At 45.9% G+C, this 16,248-nt stretch overlaps 1 protein-coding gene across 3 annotated transcripts in view; it reads right to left on the bottom strand.

Annotated features, from left to right (window-relative positions):
* Nucleotides 1-5,690: 5,690 nt before the first annotated feature.
* Nucleotides 5,691-16,248, bottom strand: part of KIAA0355 (KIAA0355 ortholog) — a 68,546-nt gene continuing 57,988 nt past the window's right edge. For all 3 annotated transcript variants that reach the window (XM_023537679.1, XM_011371841.2, XM_011371842.2), the window contains 5 exons: nucleotides 14,771-15,804; nucleotides 11,741-11,906; nucleotides 10,695-10,832; nucleotides 8,240-8,318; nucleotides 5,691-7,798 (listed from right to left, as the gene is read on the bottom strand). In XM_023537679.1, the coding sequence (XP_023393447.1) occupies nucleotides 7,490-7,798; nucleotides 8,240-8,318; nucleotides 10,695-10,832; nucleotides 11,741-11,906; nucleotides 14,771-15,804 (1,726 nt within the window). In that variant the 3' untranslated portion in view covers nucleotides 5,691-7,489. The remainder of the gene's footprint in view (nucleotides 7,799-8,239; nucleotides 8,319-10,694; nucleotides 10,833-11,740; nucleotides 11,907-14,770; nucleotides 15,805-16,248) is intronic.

Here is a 16,248-nt window from a genome sequence, read left to right on the forward strand (position 1 = left end):
TGCGTTTCTTCCTCTACCTCCCTGATTGCATCAGAGATGAGCACATGACCTAAGCCAGCCAAACACGGTCCATTTCTGGGACCCTGGTGCCAGCAGCAGAAACTCTCAGCTTTTTGTAGGGTTAAGCCAGCCTTTCTGAAATGACAAACTTGAGGTTCAGTCCCTGGTCTCAAGGAAAACATGGAAGAGAATGACTGCCAGAGATGCCAGAGTGAAGCTCATAGGGCCCAAGTTCCAAGGGCTGGGCCATCTCTTGTCTGGTACACAAATCAGTGATTTCTCTTAGTGTTGATGTTGTTTTGAGCTGAGCTGTCATTTCCAGGTCTTTTCAAAGATTTTATGGGTTTTCACCTGCCCACTGTCACACTGTCTTCTCCAATATCCTCTCTTGTCCACCCAAAACCCAAAGCTTTGGATACCAAAGAAGAGGCAGGGGATGAGGCCTCTGATGATCGCTTTTTTGAAGGTTTTGTCTTTTTGATGTTCTTTAATGTACACCTTCAGCACTTTGGCCTCTGTGACTCCCATCAGCTTCAACTATTCCAGATTTTCCCCATAGTATTTTAGGTTTAACACTGTACTTTGAATTCCAAAATTACATGGATTTTCTACACTAGCAGAAAACTAGGTTTCTACATGGAAAGCCATAAGTCACAGTAGCTAAGGAGAGAAAATGCAAAAAGATTATTAATTGAAAGCCATTTGTCATCCAGCTGACATGGTTACTACTCCCACCAGTTTACTCTGTGCAGAGATCTGTGCTAAATTTTCTCCTATGCAACCCTCACAGCATCCCTGTGAGGGAGATCCTGTTGTCCTCCCCATTTAACAGACAGGTTAAGAAATCTGAAAATAGACACTATGCTACTAAGTAGAGAATCCACCCACAGTTGTCTGATTGCTGAACCATTTTCTTAACCAAACTCTGTCCTGCCCGCCATTTCCTGGCTCTTCTCCATCATCCCAGTTCTGTTTTAATATCAGTTAGGCCTCTGATTGACAGGGTAGAATATTACAAGTGGAAATGGCCAAGAATAGTGTCTTAAACAGAAAGGACAGAAGCATGGCAAAAACAGAGAGGTAGGAGAATCTGGCCTTAACATTGTATTAACACTGCACTGACTTGGGTCTTGGAATCTGTGTAGGGGCAGGGGAGAGAAACCCACCAGGGAAACTGCAGTGATCAGTCACTGGAGTGTGAGGGTGGCATCTCTGATCAAATCTTGGGGAATGGAGTGGGATCTATAGTGTGCAAAAATGTCAGTGTAAGATAATGTTATATTCTGACAAAAGTTACCGTTTCTACCACCATCACCACAATCTGCACCCTATGTTGTGCTAAGCCAGGTCTACAAACCTCAGAGTACAGGGTTCAGAATCCTGGGAATCTTAAGGGCAGTGAAACTGAGTGGTCTAATGCACCCAAAAAGAGGCTAAGTAACCACAACCGAAAGAAAACCTGGCTCAGAAATTTCAAGAGAGCTTCAAGGGCCCTCAGCAAGTCTAGCCCCAGAGGGAGGAGTGGATTGGAGAGTGGACATAACAGTGAAGGTGAATTAGGAAATCCAGGGAGTCTTAACTCTTGTTAGAGATTAATTTCAGAGCCTAGCGTTGCCTTGGAAAAACAATTAGCTTCCACTGAATACTGGGGAAACTAGCACTTAGCGAGGAAACAGTTCTAATCAAGAGCCCTGTTCTACGGATGGGGAAGCTGAAGCATGGGCATTTGGGTAAGTTGGGACTTAATTTTGGGCTGCTAGACAGGCATCGGGCAGGACCTGGAGATCACGGGATCACAGGGTAAAGGCGGAGGGAGAGGGACTGGGAGCGGAGAGTGCAGTTCTGGGTCTGAGTTGAAGAAGCCCGCGGGAGGCCGGGCGCGAGGAGATGCACGCTCAAGCATTTTCACGAACTGTCGCGGAGGCGCCCCCACTGGCATGGTGAGTCACCGTGAACACGCGAGAGTTAGGGGACCGCGCCTCCCAGAGCCCGCATAATTCTTGGCGCTGGCACCCACTCATGCGAGGAGTGGTGCGCATGTGTCCACACGCAGGGAAGGCGGATCAGGGCAGGTTGGGGGCAGCAGTGCGCACGCGTTTGCGTGCAGGCTCGCACGTCCAGGGTGCATGTATGCGCATGTCCCCGTGTGCGCATGCAGTGTGGAGCAGGGCCGCAGGGAGAGCTCGCAAACGCTTCTGTCCGCACGTCTGACATGGATGTGCGCGCGCATACTCTGCGTGGGGACGGGCGTGCGCGTGCGCACGCGAAAGTAATACGAGCGGTAGCGCCAGCAGCCCCAAGAGGCTCCGAGCTTGTTTTACGTCGCCGTGAGGCTGCTGGATGTCGCTCCCAGGTTTTCCGTATGAAGCCATTGTTAGGGCTTTTAAATTTCTCCACCGCAAATAGGCGTGAGTTTCCAAGAGAATAGAAAACTTCATACTTACTAAAGGGCTACATAGTCTTATCCGCAATTTCTAACGTCAGCTCCTCGCAGTTCTAGTACAAATTGGGCATCATGTATTATTTTTAGTCCGAAATAAGAGACTTCATTTTAAATATAGTTCTGCTTTTTTTGCTTTGCATTATAATTTGCTTGTGGCCCCAGTTGCTTCTCGCTGTTCTGCACCCTGGACATGTGGCCATGAATAAGACTTGGTCCTTGCTCTCATGAAGCCTTGGTTCTAGTGAGGGACAAATGCAAACACACGATTCCAGGGGGAGTGCTAATTGCTGTAATTGATGCCTGAGAGCTCGACAAGGCCGGACTCCAAAGAGGGACGCAGACCTGGAGCTCTGTTGACCAAGTTGTCTTACGCTGCGACAAAGAATTCAAAAGGGCACGAAAAATAGCAAGCAAGAAAGCACAAGTTTTATTAAAAGCGAAAGTACACACTTAAAAGTGCCGGCAGCTCAGAGAGGAAGTCTGCCCCTAGCAGTCTGAATTACTGGCTTTTGTTTCCTTGGGGGTGTTGTCCCAAGGCTATCCAGCCTGCCACCTGGAGGAGAGGAGGCAGCCCAAAGTCATCTATCATATCTCTTGGCCTTGGCTTGTTTCTCAAGCTGGAGTCTGTGCTGGATGGAAATCGAAATTGAGAGGGCTAAGTAAGGAACAAGGGAGAAATTCCAGAGCCACAGGAAGAGAATGGAGTAAAGGACTAAGGAAAAATTCCAGAACTGTATCCTGGTAGGGGGATGGGTCGCTTTCCTAGGCTATCCTGCCTCTGAAAAACGCTGGATGGATGCTGGGCTCTGACTCAAGAGGATGGAGAGCAAGCAGGGAGCAGCCTCCGGAGCAACAAGAAGGTGGGCACCAGGCAAGATGTCAAGGTAGCAGGAGTGTATGGGAAACCCTGAGGCCAGAGAGGGAGAGGCAGGAGCCTGGTGAAGACCACATTGATGGCAATGGGGATGTAAGAACTTGTTGAAATTTAAATGTGTGTGGAGATACACTTATAGGACTTCCTGATTATTGAATGAGAAAAGACAATCAAGAATGTCTTCTAGGATTTCTGCCTGAGCAACCGGGTGAGTGGATGGTGGTACCTCTTACCAAGGATGGGAAAAGATGGGGCTGTCTCCCCTAAAAGACTGCATCTCCTTTGCAGCCCTGGCTCCTAGCAAGGGCCTTGACACTAGGTGACATTAGTAAATACTAAAATGAATAGTAAATATAGTTTTCTATTCTTGTGGAAACCCACACTTATGTGTGGTAGGGAAGTTTTTAAGACTTAATAATGGATTCACATGACATTACTAAAACAAACCTTCCTCCTCAGGCCCATGTTCCCAACTCAGCCCCAGTAAAAGCCACATCCAGTCCCTTTGCAGATATGCGGAAGCCTCGTCCCAGACAGCCTACCCCTGTGGCATCATCGTAAGGCCAGCTATGTGCATTACTTTCAGGAGCTTATCCCTGGAGGTTCCTCAGACTCCCAGGTGCGTCTGGATGGAAGCCTGCCAGGCATGTTGTCCACATACAGGGCCTTCTGGCAGTCAAGAAGCTGGCCATTGGAATGGTTTTTTTCTTTTCTCCAGATCAAGAAGCAGATCACAACAGGGGCCACACAGCACACAGCCATCCCCTCCCAGCATCATGTTTGGCATGTGGCATTTCAGCTACATTTCTAGAGTTGGACGTCCCTCTCTCCCAGGATCCCCCAAGCGTGTAGTAATCACCAGCCTCACAAAGATGCTCACCTGCCTGTGTCCTCCTCTATTTCTCAGCTGGGCTGAGGCCTCCAAGGACCCTCTTGGGGCTCAGGTGTAACATCTGTTCATCTTTCATCCCTACTCATCCAGCACTTGAGCTGGGGCTACAGGACTCCTATCACCACCACTGCTGTGAATCAGGTCAGTGAACAGCACCGTTATTCATGTTAAATAGGAACACGCTTGGATGCTTTTCCAGCTAGCTTTTAAATATGAATTTCCAGTGTATTCCTTAACACACTCGTGTAACATGGCTAATACTAAGCGACCTTGTCCTGAGGTGCGCTTAGAAGGCTTGGGACCTGGTCCCCATGCTCAGCTTCAGGGCATCTCAGCAGAAAGAAGCCGAAGTAGTACTTATATTAGTAAGTTACATATTAATGTTCACATACTGTTTTACTAAGTTCATGAAAAAGTTTCCATCAAGTGCTATCTTGCTGTAAATGAAAATGAGTTGAAATTCCTTTGGAACTCACCTTCTCATTTTGGTTCCCATTGTATAATCTGTTCTTCTGCTTAGCAGGACAGTTTCTTCTCCCTCTGAGGTAGGGTCTTTCCCACATATTGGATCCCTGGCAAAGTGGCGGGAGATCTCATCCCTGGGTCTGCTCCTTGGAAAGGCTGCCTGGGCAGCTGACAGCACCCACCCTTGGTGGAATGGGGGTGCTGGCAGACCACAACCCAAGGAGACAGCCTGCATCCTTCCAGGTGGTCTCCTTCATCACAATATGAACTCTGCCCACAGAGGCCTGTCCCAGTTTTGGTCTTAGGGAAGCCGACAGGAAAGGAGTGGTAGGTTGTCTTGCTTCCTGCCCACCCACCCCAGTTTATCTTATGCTCCTTAGTCTTTCTCCCTTCAAGGTCTCAGAATCAGAAAAACCAACCCAGGCGCAGCTTTTCAAAGTAATGAGTCAGGCATGGCTTCTGACACGGTGTCTGTTGTAGTTCATTTTAAACAGATACAAAATATTATTAAATGTATATTTTTAATAAAGCCAATAGTTATTTTACTTATAGGAGCTTTAAAAGTAAGATACAAAATGTAGAGTTCCAGTTTGGAAGCACTGTAACTAACTATTCACACATGTCCTGCTGATGCCTGAGCAAGGCAGCCACGCCCGGCCACGCGAAGGACACACACAACACTCACACACACACACACATGCGCTTTGGCGAACTCCTCTGCCAAGCGCAGCACCTGGAATTACCAGTGTTCAGAGCAAGGTGGTGCTGAGAACACAGCACCTACCAGGAGACCACACACAAACAGCTTCACACAATCTCACAGCTCATGGAGATGCAATTACAAAATGTCTTAAGAAAAACAGACTAGAAAGGGACAATTAGTGATGTCAATGTCAACTGCACTGGGGCATCAAGGACTGACCTCTGACCAGGGTGAGGTCTTGGGGAGGCACTATTAAAACAAGAGTACTTCAGCATAATAGAACTGGAAATACAGAGTACTGTGAACACGTTACTAAAGGAAATAGAACACTATCTTACAAGTCAAACAGCCACAAACAATTTTAACAGAGATTAGTGCACACACTGTGACAGCTAACACAGACAAGAGCCACGCAGGGTTGGTGCAGAGCACGTGCCTGAAAAGGTCTATGTACAGAACGGTTCTCTGTAAACATGGTGAGGTGAATGTTCAGAACCCACGGTGAAAGGATCATAAGTACAGGCAGCAATGGCATCCCCACACAGCACAAGACAACACCCAAGGCCTGGAGACAGCCTGGCGACACAGTACTGAAAATTCAGATGGCTGGGCTCAGACACCCTAGGGGTCCTCTATAATTAGTGTGTATACATACATATATATATATATATCTTCTTTTTGGTATTTTTAAATATAAATTTACTTATATCCGTAGAAAAATGAGAACATAAATGTGTTATTACAATCTTTGCTGGAAAAGCTTATATGGAGTTAGAAAGAATAAACCATTTATTAGTAGTTAACATATATTAAAATGGTTTAATGATTTAAGAAAATATAAAAAAAATATTAATACTGTCAAACTTTCATACCAGAAAATATTATGGATTTTTCTCAATTAGACTTCTTCAAAGATGAAATATGAAAAATTTAAATAAGTTTTATATAAAGAACTTCTGTAACCTCAATTAATATACAGTGGGATATGTCTATTCTATATAGATATATTTATTATTATTTCTCAATTTAAGCACCATTCACTTCTTCTGGATCCATTCTGGCTGGAAAATATCCCTAAATCCACAGGATGTTATCTATTTAATGGCACATGTTAACTGAAAATGAGGTGGTTTTTGTTTTTTTAAAGAAAATACTTTAATTTCTATCTACATCTTAATTGGTTTGTCTTGAGCCAGCTCATAAACGTTACTGCAATTTCAAGTGCAGGTGTCTCTGTGCAGCCCCTTAACCACACTCCATTTTGAGACTGTGTTGAAGCCTCTGGCCATGTGTGGCAGGATCTGAGGGCAGCAGGCATAGCTTTATCCCGCACACAGACAGCAGCCAGCTGGCTCATCTCCATGCACCATCAGGAATATGCCTCCAACATCAGTTTTATGATCCTGCTTTTGTAAATCTGGTAAAGGTTGCACTCCCTGGGTGCTGCTGGGGTGGTGGGGGGCTGCCCACCCACAGAAAACCCAGGTGATTGCTTCTGATCACAAATATTCTATAAGTTGTCCATCTTATATAAGCTTAAATAAAAATAGTGTTGAACAAACCTCCAGCCACTAAATTTGTTATCTTAAAATAGTCAATGCATTTTTAGGCAAGAGATGTTTTAACTAAAAACCTATATGAAAAATAGCTATAAAATAACAGTGATTGGTGTGGTCATCACTCAAAGTGTTAAAGGTGGAAAAGGGGAAGGTTGCAGAAGAATGGTCAGTTTTGCTCTCAGCCTTCAGGTCTGATGTCTTCCCAGCACAAACAGTGTGGGACTACAAACTTGAGAGCTGTGTTTCTCAAAGTGTGGCCTGTGGCCTACCTGCATCAGAATCACCAGAAGTGCTTATTAAGCTCGACGATCCCCAGGTCTCTGAGGAGGGTCAGAGACCTCTGTCTTCAGCTGGCCCTCCAGGGGTCTGATGCCTCCAAAGTTTGAGAAGCCAGGCCTTAAAGGCTTAGAGCTGCCAACGACCCCCATCCCCAAGGATCCCTGCCTGGGACAGGGGTACACTGGTCCTCCGGAGGGCTGGTACCAGCTAGTCAGCCCTGGGGTGGGGACGCTGGCTCCAACAGCTTTGGGCAGGGCAGGTGGGCTAGCCTGGGTCAGTACTGGGGCAAGTAGGCTGGCCTGCGCTCAGCCTTCCCGGGGAAGGCCTTGAAGCCCTTGGATGCTGCCTTGTGCGCTGGTGGGGGCGGAGGCTGCGGAGGGGTCTGCACGTAAGTGAAGGAGGCGGCGCTGCAATCGCTGGTCGCAGCCCACACTGGGGACTGCAGCATCTGCATGGTGTCGTTCCACTGGCTGCCAGGGCTGGCGACTGCATAGAGTGGTGCACTTGGGCTAGGCAGTGTGCTGGGCAGCGGGGAAGGGTGTTGCCAGGGTGCTTTGGGTGGCCACGTTTTGGTTTTGTTATCCTGAGAGACAAAAAAAGGTTCTTGGTGGCATTTCTGGCAGTTTATCATCTTTCCCCACCTCTCCAGATCCCTGGCCCTATTCTCACCTAGGAGACAGGGCAAGAGCCCCAACCCTCTCCACAGCCCTGGAACAGCACCATCCAGTAGCACTTGCCATGACGGAAATGTTCTATGTCTGCACTGTTCAATATAGTACCCACATGTGGCTAGCTAGTGGCTATCATATTGAACAGCAGAGCCAGAGGTTCCTCTACATATGGCTCTGAGTCAGCTGAGATGGCTAATCATTTAGACAAAATCGTGAGGGGAAAAAAGTTGTTCACCTCAAACAAAGAAGCTTTCATTTCTTTGAGGTCCTCTTAAAACTTAGGCTTTGGAACCTCACTCATGGTCTGTACCCCCCAGAGCCAGCCTCTATGGCCAGAGCAGAGCCCACCATACCTGATTCACGTCCTCCACTGTGGTAAGAAGAGGCGGTGAGGGCAGCGTGCTGGTCTCCTGCTCTCCACTGCTATGTTTCCTAAAAGAACCAAGAGCTCAGTGCAGTGGTCGCCGGCCCAGCTTACCTCCAGGGGGCACCCTAGCCACTTCACTCTGGTGTCTCTGAGCACTGGTTCTAGGGGAGGGGGAAGGGCAGAGCTGGGTCCACTGTGTGCAGGAGGATAAGGTGGGTCACCACGGAATGGTGCATTCCCCAAGTCATCGCAGGGCTGGGGTGGGTAGGGGAGCAGGCATGAGGACAGCACTGGCTGTTTCAGCTGCTCTCTGAGTCCACCAGCTCTGGCCTTCTGTTGATCAGCAGCTACAGACTGATTTATTTACCATGCACTGAGGATATGTGACTAAAAAAACAAAAAGCTATTATTCTGCTACTGACTTGAAAAAATTTCTGATATAATGTTGAATGTAAAAGGCAGGACGTAGCCAGCTCAGAGCCAGGTAAATCAGTTACCAGCACCCCTGCATGCAGACAGCAGTCTCTGCACAGGTGGTGCTCAGGTAACTTCTTAGATGTCTAATCGGCCTCTGTAATTTCCCATGTCTCAAACGGAAGTCTTAACTCCACCCATGGCTCCATACTGCCACTCTTGCAGTCCTCCCTGTCTTGGTTCATGGCACCCACTTTCACACAGATGCTCAGGCCAAAAACTTGCTAATCATTCTTGATTCTTCTGACACATACCCCACTGCCAATTTCTCAGCAGTTGCTCCCTCATTTTGTTCAGCTTTCTGGTCATCAGAGGCCTCCCTGACTCTCATTCTGAAAACAGAAAATCCACCTGTCTCCTGCATGCTCTCTCCCCTCATACCTCACTTTATTTTTCTTCCTAGCATCTAACTCAATGTGACATATATACATATGTGTGTGTGTATATATATAAATTTTTTTTTTTATCTGCCTTCCCTCAATAAAATATAAGTTCCACAAAGATGAGGACTCTATTTTGTTTATTGCTATATCACCACTGACTGGTACATGATAGGTACTAATGAATGAATGAATTTAATGTCTCTGAGCCTCAGTTTCCTCACTTGTGAATTGGGGGTAAAATAGTACTTATATAATAAGGTGGTTGCTATGGGCTGATTTGTGTCACCCTCCCACAATCATATGTTGACCCCACATTCGTATGTTGAAGTCTTAACTCCCAGTACCTCAGGCTGTGACTGTATTTAGAGATAAGGTGTTCAGACAAGTAACTAAGTTAGAATAAAGTCATTAGGGTGGACTCTAATCCAATATGACTGGTGTCCTTATGAGAAGAGAAGATTAGGACACTAATGCACACAGAGGGAAGACCATGTGAAAATACAGGGAGAAGATGGCCATCTGCAAGCAAAGGAGAGAAGCCTTAGAGGAAACCAACCCTGCTGACACCTTGATCTGAGAGCCTCCAGAACTGTGAGGAAATACATTTTTGTTGTTTAAGCACCCCCAGTCTGTGGTACTTTGTTACAGTAGCCTTAGCAAATAAGTACAGTAGTTGTGAGAATTAAGTGAGAAAATGCATGTGAATGTTTAGCCCAGGGCCTGACACATAGAAAGCACCCTAGATTGTATTAGCAGTCACTGTTATTACACTGTTACTACTCTGTGCATCCTGACTTAGGTACCATTCCATCTGCGTCTGCCCACTCCCCACTGCTCACCCAATGAAGCCTGACATTGTCGCACAAGAGCCGTGTAATCTGGCCTCCCTTTCCACTCCACAGCATGACTTCTGATGCCCGGGCATCCCTGCAGGCTCCCTATTTCCTGCCCACATCCTTTAGACTGCCACCTCTGGGCCTCTGCTGCCTCACACCCACAACAGTCTCTCTACTTTCTAACCAAATTCTTCTCGTATTTCAGGACCCATTTTAATTTTTGTGACTACTTTTGAAAACTTCCCAGATCTGAATATACTATATTACTATGTTTTTCAACTCTGTAATACCATTCAGAGGTCATTTTATTCAGTTCCACCTTTGACGAAGAAACTGAGGGTCAGTCTGGGCCAAGCCCATGTTTGGGGCTACAAAGCCTGTCAGTGAGTCCTGATTAGGACTTGGCTGTCCTGGTCCTGTTCCCCCCACAGAAAAGGCCGCCTCTTGCATCCAACATCAGCAGACCCTGTCTCAGACTCCTCTCTTGCTTGTCATACTGGTATTTTTGGCTACCACGGGCATGAGACTGTTCTGCCAGCAAAAACTCAACCCCATGTTAAGTCAACTGGGCTACAAGCCTGTATGGTGGCCCCAGAGAGGCCCCGGCAAGACAGTACCAGAAGAAGCCCTCTGCCTTTCTCACACAAGGCTGACTAGAAACAATGGGGCTACTGAGCTTTCCAAGGGAATAAGCTGTGGATCACATTCATGTGCCCCGCTGTGCTCTGATTCAGAAATCGCTTCATACCTTCTCTGCTTGACTGCAGCAACGAGGTCAGGCCCTGAAAACATGGAGAACAAGCTGTCTCCATTGGCGGAGGACGTCTCGTCACTCGAGCTGGCCGAGTCTCCCTGAGTCCCTGACCAGCCGCTGTGCAGGCCATCCCTGAAAGACAAAGAGAGAAGCTGGTCATGGGCCTCCTATAGCCAGCTTGGACAGTGGATAGACAGCTGAGGCCAGCTCCTACCCCACACCCAAGCCTTAAAAGAATAATCTTTACCCTGCACTCATCTCACAACCAAATAGTGGTCTCTTATCTCTTATATGCAGGTCCACAAACAAGTGGACCTGTGCAGTTCAAAAATGCGCTGTTCAAGGGTCAACTGTATTTTCCGATCCACAGCTGGGAATCCAAGTATGAGGAGGGCCAACTTAAGTTGTATGTGGATTTTCGACTGCATGGTGGGTTGGTGCCTCTAACGCTTGAGTTGTTCAAGGGTCAACTGTAATCTATATGTATCATTGCCCTTTATTACTCTCAGAAGCCTGTGATTATATATGAAATTCATTTTAGAGCAAACAAAAATTTGAGATGGTCTTTAGCTGTCCAGATTAACCAGGCAGCAATAAGAGATTCGATAAAAATCCCCAGTTGTTTCTATGATGAAAATCCAGTTTTCGCTGTACACTGGAATATGAACCATATACCTTTGCTTTTCGTAGGCTACAAGGATCACATGCCATAAATCACATGGGTTTTACAGACATGCTTATCTCAGCACAAAGACTGTGTTAAACATGCAGTTACTTCACAAACACTATCAAATAAGATACCTGTCTAGGGCAGAAAAGTCTGTCTTGAAAATCAATTTATACCAGTGGTGTGTTCACAGGGACACATCATTGCCACCTGGCATCCTACAGTTAATCACAAAACTCTGACTCCCTGAAGATTTGACCATGTCACTCTCACGTGCGAGCTTGAAATTTAATTGCTTGATAAGAATGCACAAAGGCCCCATGGGGCACACCCAGATCCCAAACTCGGCTTCCCTGCCATACCTAGCACTCACCCTTCTGTGAAGAACTCTGGGAAAGGCCAGGTCCGATGGGCATCATCCATGGGTGGCCAGTGTCCCCGGGGGTTGCCTAGGCGGCGACCATGGTGAACCTGCCGCTTCTGCTGCATTGCCTGGCTCACTCCTGCCACATAGCGTGCAAACTCGGGGTCTGAACCAACTGTTAAAACAAAGGGACAAACAGGGTTTGGAGCCAAACGGGCCTCTCGTTTCCTTTGCTACCTTCTGAGGATATTCTGGTTACGCACACCATGAATAGTGAGGAGCTGCAGGATTTGCCTAGTAGCCTGCAGTGTTGGGATGCGGCTTTCAGCACACAGGACTGAGTTCGTGCACAGGGACTGTCAGGAAGGGTTATGCCCAGGAAAGACGCAGGGGGAACGTGAACAGAAGACGGAAAGGAGAATATAAAAGGTTCGCTTTATCCATGACTAAATATTAAAGACAAAGTCTAGTTACTTTAAAATTTTCCAATGTCTGATGTTTTGTACTTAACAATTTAAAAAATAAGATGACTTCAGCCAACTGATAATCTGGAAGTTATCAAAGCATCAGGGTCAGCCAGACAGAACATACGCCATTCCCACTTGAGCCCAACTCTGATCCAGTATCTTCCTGGATATCAGATGGCAGACCTGCTCATTCAGTCTGAAAACAATAAGAGTGGTACTGAATAACATGAAATTTCAGAATGTATTAAGAGGTAGCTGGAAGCGTACTGGACAGAGCTAAGGATGTTCAGGGCAATAAAAGTGGGAGAAAATACAGCATGGAAGGCATTTAGAGGAAGAGTCAAACAAAAAGTAGCTACGGGTCACAAACTGAATATGACTCAGCAGTATATATGTTTTAGCTTCAAACTGGGAAAGATACTAAAGCACAACCCCATTGTTAGCTTGTTCTCAGGGCGCTGCCACAGGATTACTGCATGAAACTGGGCCACTTGTGCACTGAAGGAAGATGCCCACACCAGGGGAGAACAGGAATTAGAATCAAGGCCAGGTCTCAATCAGTCAAGCCACGCCCCCAGGGGCTGTGTGTGCCTGTCCAGAGGGGGCGCTCTGTTTTAACTGGCCCTGCCCAAGAGGGGTACCTTCTGTAATTCACCTGTTCAGTGGAGTGCCCTTCCTTAATTTGCAAAAATGGCTATGTGGACTTTCTGCCCTTGGAGTGTGGTCTGCAGGAAGCTACAGTAAGGACTTGAAAGTCAGAAAGGAACAGTCAGAGAAAAAGCTGGTAGGATTTGCAGGCTAAGGAGGAAGATTGTATGGGCCTCAATAGGCCTCAACAGTGAGAAAGTTCTGCCAAACACAGTTTACACTCTGGTTTAATTACATGACTGTCAGAAAATGTACAGACTGTTTATCAACAATTGAGAAAATGTGCCATGCCCACCCCAGTAGTGCCAGGTGGACTTGTTCCTCCATAGCAGGTAAACCCATACAGGTTTGCCTTTCTCACACCCCAGGGTATAAGGTTCCCCAAATCCACTCACCCAAGGAGAGCAAGAACAAGAAAGCATAAGCAGCAGTTTGAGGAATTTTTAAAAGACATAAGAAAACATATTTCCTTTAATAGTTAATGCTGGGTTGTTTTATCAGGGAATCTCCTCTGTTGGTGCTTATTTACATAAATATTTGCTGTATTTATTTACAATATTTCACAGAACTCCCCTTGTGAATGAAATACATTTTCTACTTCTGCGTGCCTTTTGCTAAATTAAATAATTAATTTCTCTAGATTTATCTTGCATCTATCTGCCTTATCAGATCACTAATTCTAGAAGCTTTTTATCGAGGTCTTGTTTTTTTCCCAATTCTATTGCCAGTAAAGAGATGCTTTCTAATCTATCCTTTTCTAAAGCTTATATCTGTTATTTCCCTTGTTTTTGTCTTGCTGTATTAGCTAGAAAGTTCAAGACAAAGTTATATGCCCTCGGCAGTAATAGCTGCCACCCAGTCTGGGTCTAGATTTTAACTGGAATGATTCTGCATATCAGCTGCTACTTGCTACTGGCTTTTGGTAGATAGTCTATTTTATACTCAAGAAATTTCCTTCTATTCACGTTTTATTTAAGGGGTTTATATATTTTTTTAAGAATTGCTGGTGTCTTTTAACAAATGTCACAGTGTCTATTGCTATATAAGTTTTTCTCATTTAATTGATGTGATCAATTACTGTACAGCAGCAGAACTCCTTATAAGGAACCACCTTACACCCCTAAACTAAGCTTGGGTAATATATATTACTCTTTTGATATGCTGCTGGATTTCCTTGCATCTATCCATACTCATAGGTGACAGGCACTATAGTTTGCTTTTTGTATAACCCTTTTAGTCTCTCCTATATCTGTAGTAGTTATGTCTCCTTCCTATTTGTTTCTCTTTGCTGTCTCTTAGGCTTACAATAAATTGGTTTATTTTATTGGTCTTCCAAAGACTCTTCTTTTAGGTTCAGTTACAATTTCTACTATATTTTTCTTTTAAATTTAATTAGTTTTGGCTTTTATCCTTAATTCATTCCTCCTCCTAGCTTATTTTTGTTTGGTTCTAAGCTCTCTTTCTACTTTCTTAAGATAACACTGGTGGTATCTTACTAAGCCGGGAAAGCTGTATTCTGTGAAGGCAGGAGGGTACCCTACACCACCTTTCATAGGTCCTAGAATTTAGGCAAAAAGAACCATAGAACGGGTTATGTAATCAGGAAAAAAAGCAGCCACTTTGGCTCCTATGAATGAGAGGCCCAGACTTGAACTATAGGACTTTGAGCCTGGGGACTTCTCTTAATGCCTCAATCTTGTCCTCTGTACAGAGAGAAAAACAGCTCCCCTTTCCTTCTCAACCTCATTCTCACTTCTTCTTCCAACCTTGGCTGGATCTGCCCCATACTAGCCATCAGATAATGAGAAAGGGTCTTTAAAGTCACTGTCTCCCATAGGTAAGGCTGTAGCAGACAGGCCCAATGAAGTTCTCAGTGATCACATTTATGTTAAAACCCAAAGTGGGGCGCGGGGGACTCACGTACCTGCAGGATCAAAAGGCAGAATTTCTCCCAACATTCCAAAGACTCCATCACTTTGGTCACGGTTTGGCCAGGTGTTATTTCTAGGTCCCTGTGGCTTCTGCCCCAAAACCTCTGACATCACATTATCCATATAGCTGCTCACCAGACCCAAGCTGTACAAGTCAGAACTGAGATCAGATATGCCAGGCCACTGGCCAAGAGGAGACAGACCCGCTCCCACGGGCTGTGTTGGCTGCTGGGATGAGCCATGCACCCATTTCCCAGGAGCCCGAGGCTGGGGCGGGGGCTGCTGTGGTCCAATGGGCTGGAGCAGGTGTTGGTAGTATTGGACCTGGGGTTGTTGTTGCTTTGGGGACTGCTGCTGATGTGCCAGGCCCTGCTGGGCTGTCAGAGGTGTGTGAGCCCCAGCTTGGGGAGGCCGCGGTGGAGGGGGCACTGGCAGTGGTGGCTGCTGTGGCTGCAGGGCTCCTGCCTTCTGCTCAGTCACCATGGCTGTGGCAGCAGAATTACGCCTTGTCACTAATGGGGAGCCCTGATGTGACTGGCCCATATTAAAGCCCGAGAGAAAATCTATCACCTCCTGCATTTCCTGATCAGTTGGTAAGTTCATACCCTTCTCGTCCTTGCTATCATCTGCTTGCAGAAAGTTGTCATGCCTCTCCATGAGAAAACCATTGGCCATTTGATTACTGGAATTCTGAGCTGATTGTGAAGGGTCTGTAGTCCTAGGGAAATTACCAATGTTCAAAATGCTTTGTAACCTTGAATCAATATTACTGGGCACTTTCGCCTTCTCTTCTGAACACCCAGCTATGAAGATGTTTTTCGAAGGGGTATTTAGGATGGAATAATTTGTGCTGCTGCTAGAACTGGTACATGATGCTTTCTTAGTGAACCGGGATGTCAGTTTGGAGAATGTCTTCTGCAGGCCACCTGAAGATTTGTTTCCATTTCCAGAAGGCAGGTCAGCCTGATTCCCAAAATCACAGATTTCCCTTTGAAGCTGGATCTGTATGCAGGGTAAAGCTTGTTCCCTATTTAAACAGAAATGTATTTTTTTAAAAAAGGCAAATATACAAATTGGACAATGGAATGGATCTCCTTATATTTAAGAAAGACTTTAAGAGCAAAATATACCTCTCGGGGTAGTAGGAGGTTATTTTATCAATAAATGAACACCCAAGAATTTTAAGTGTACATAATTCAACTACTACTTATATTTATTATTAAAAAAAGTCTACAGTGTCTAACATACGGCTGTGAAAACTACATCAGGATTCAACATGGCTACAGAGGAGGATGTAATTGGCAGAGGCCTGCTTTGTTCCTGGAGAACAAGGACTGAGAGCCTGGCAGATCCAGCATAGAGACAATGGACAAATCCACACAGCAAAGAGGGGTGGGTGGGCAGAACTCAGGGACACTATCTAGGTAGCACTGTTGCTCTTGGGAGTAATTTACGGACAGTGTTAAGAACA

This window comes from Pteropus vampyrus, unplaced genomic scaffold (genome assembly GCF_000151845.1).
Source record: "Pteropus vampyrus isolate Shadow unplaced genomic scaffold, Pvam_2.0 Scaffold196, whole genome shotgun sequence".
NCBI classification, from domain to species: Eukaryota; Metazoa; Chordata; class Mammalia; order Chiroptera; family Pteropodidae; genus Pteropus; species Pteropus vampyrus.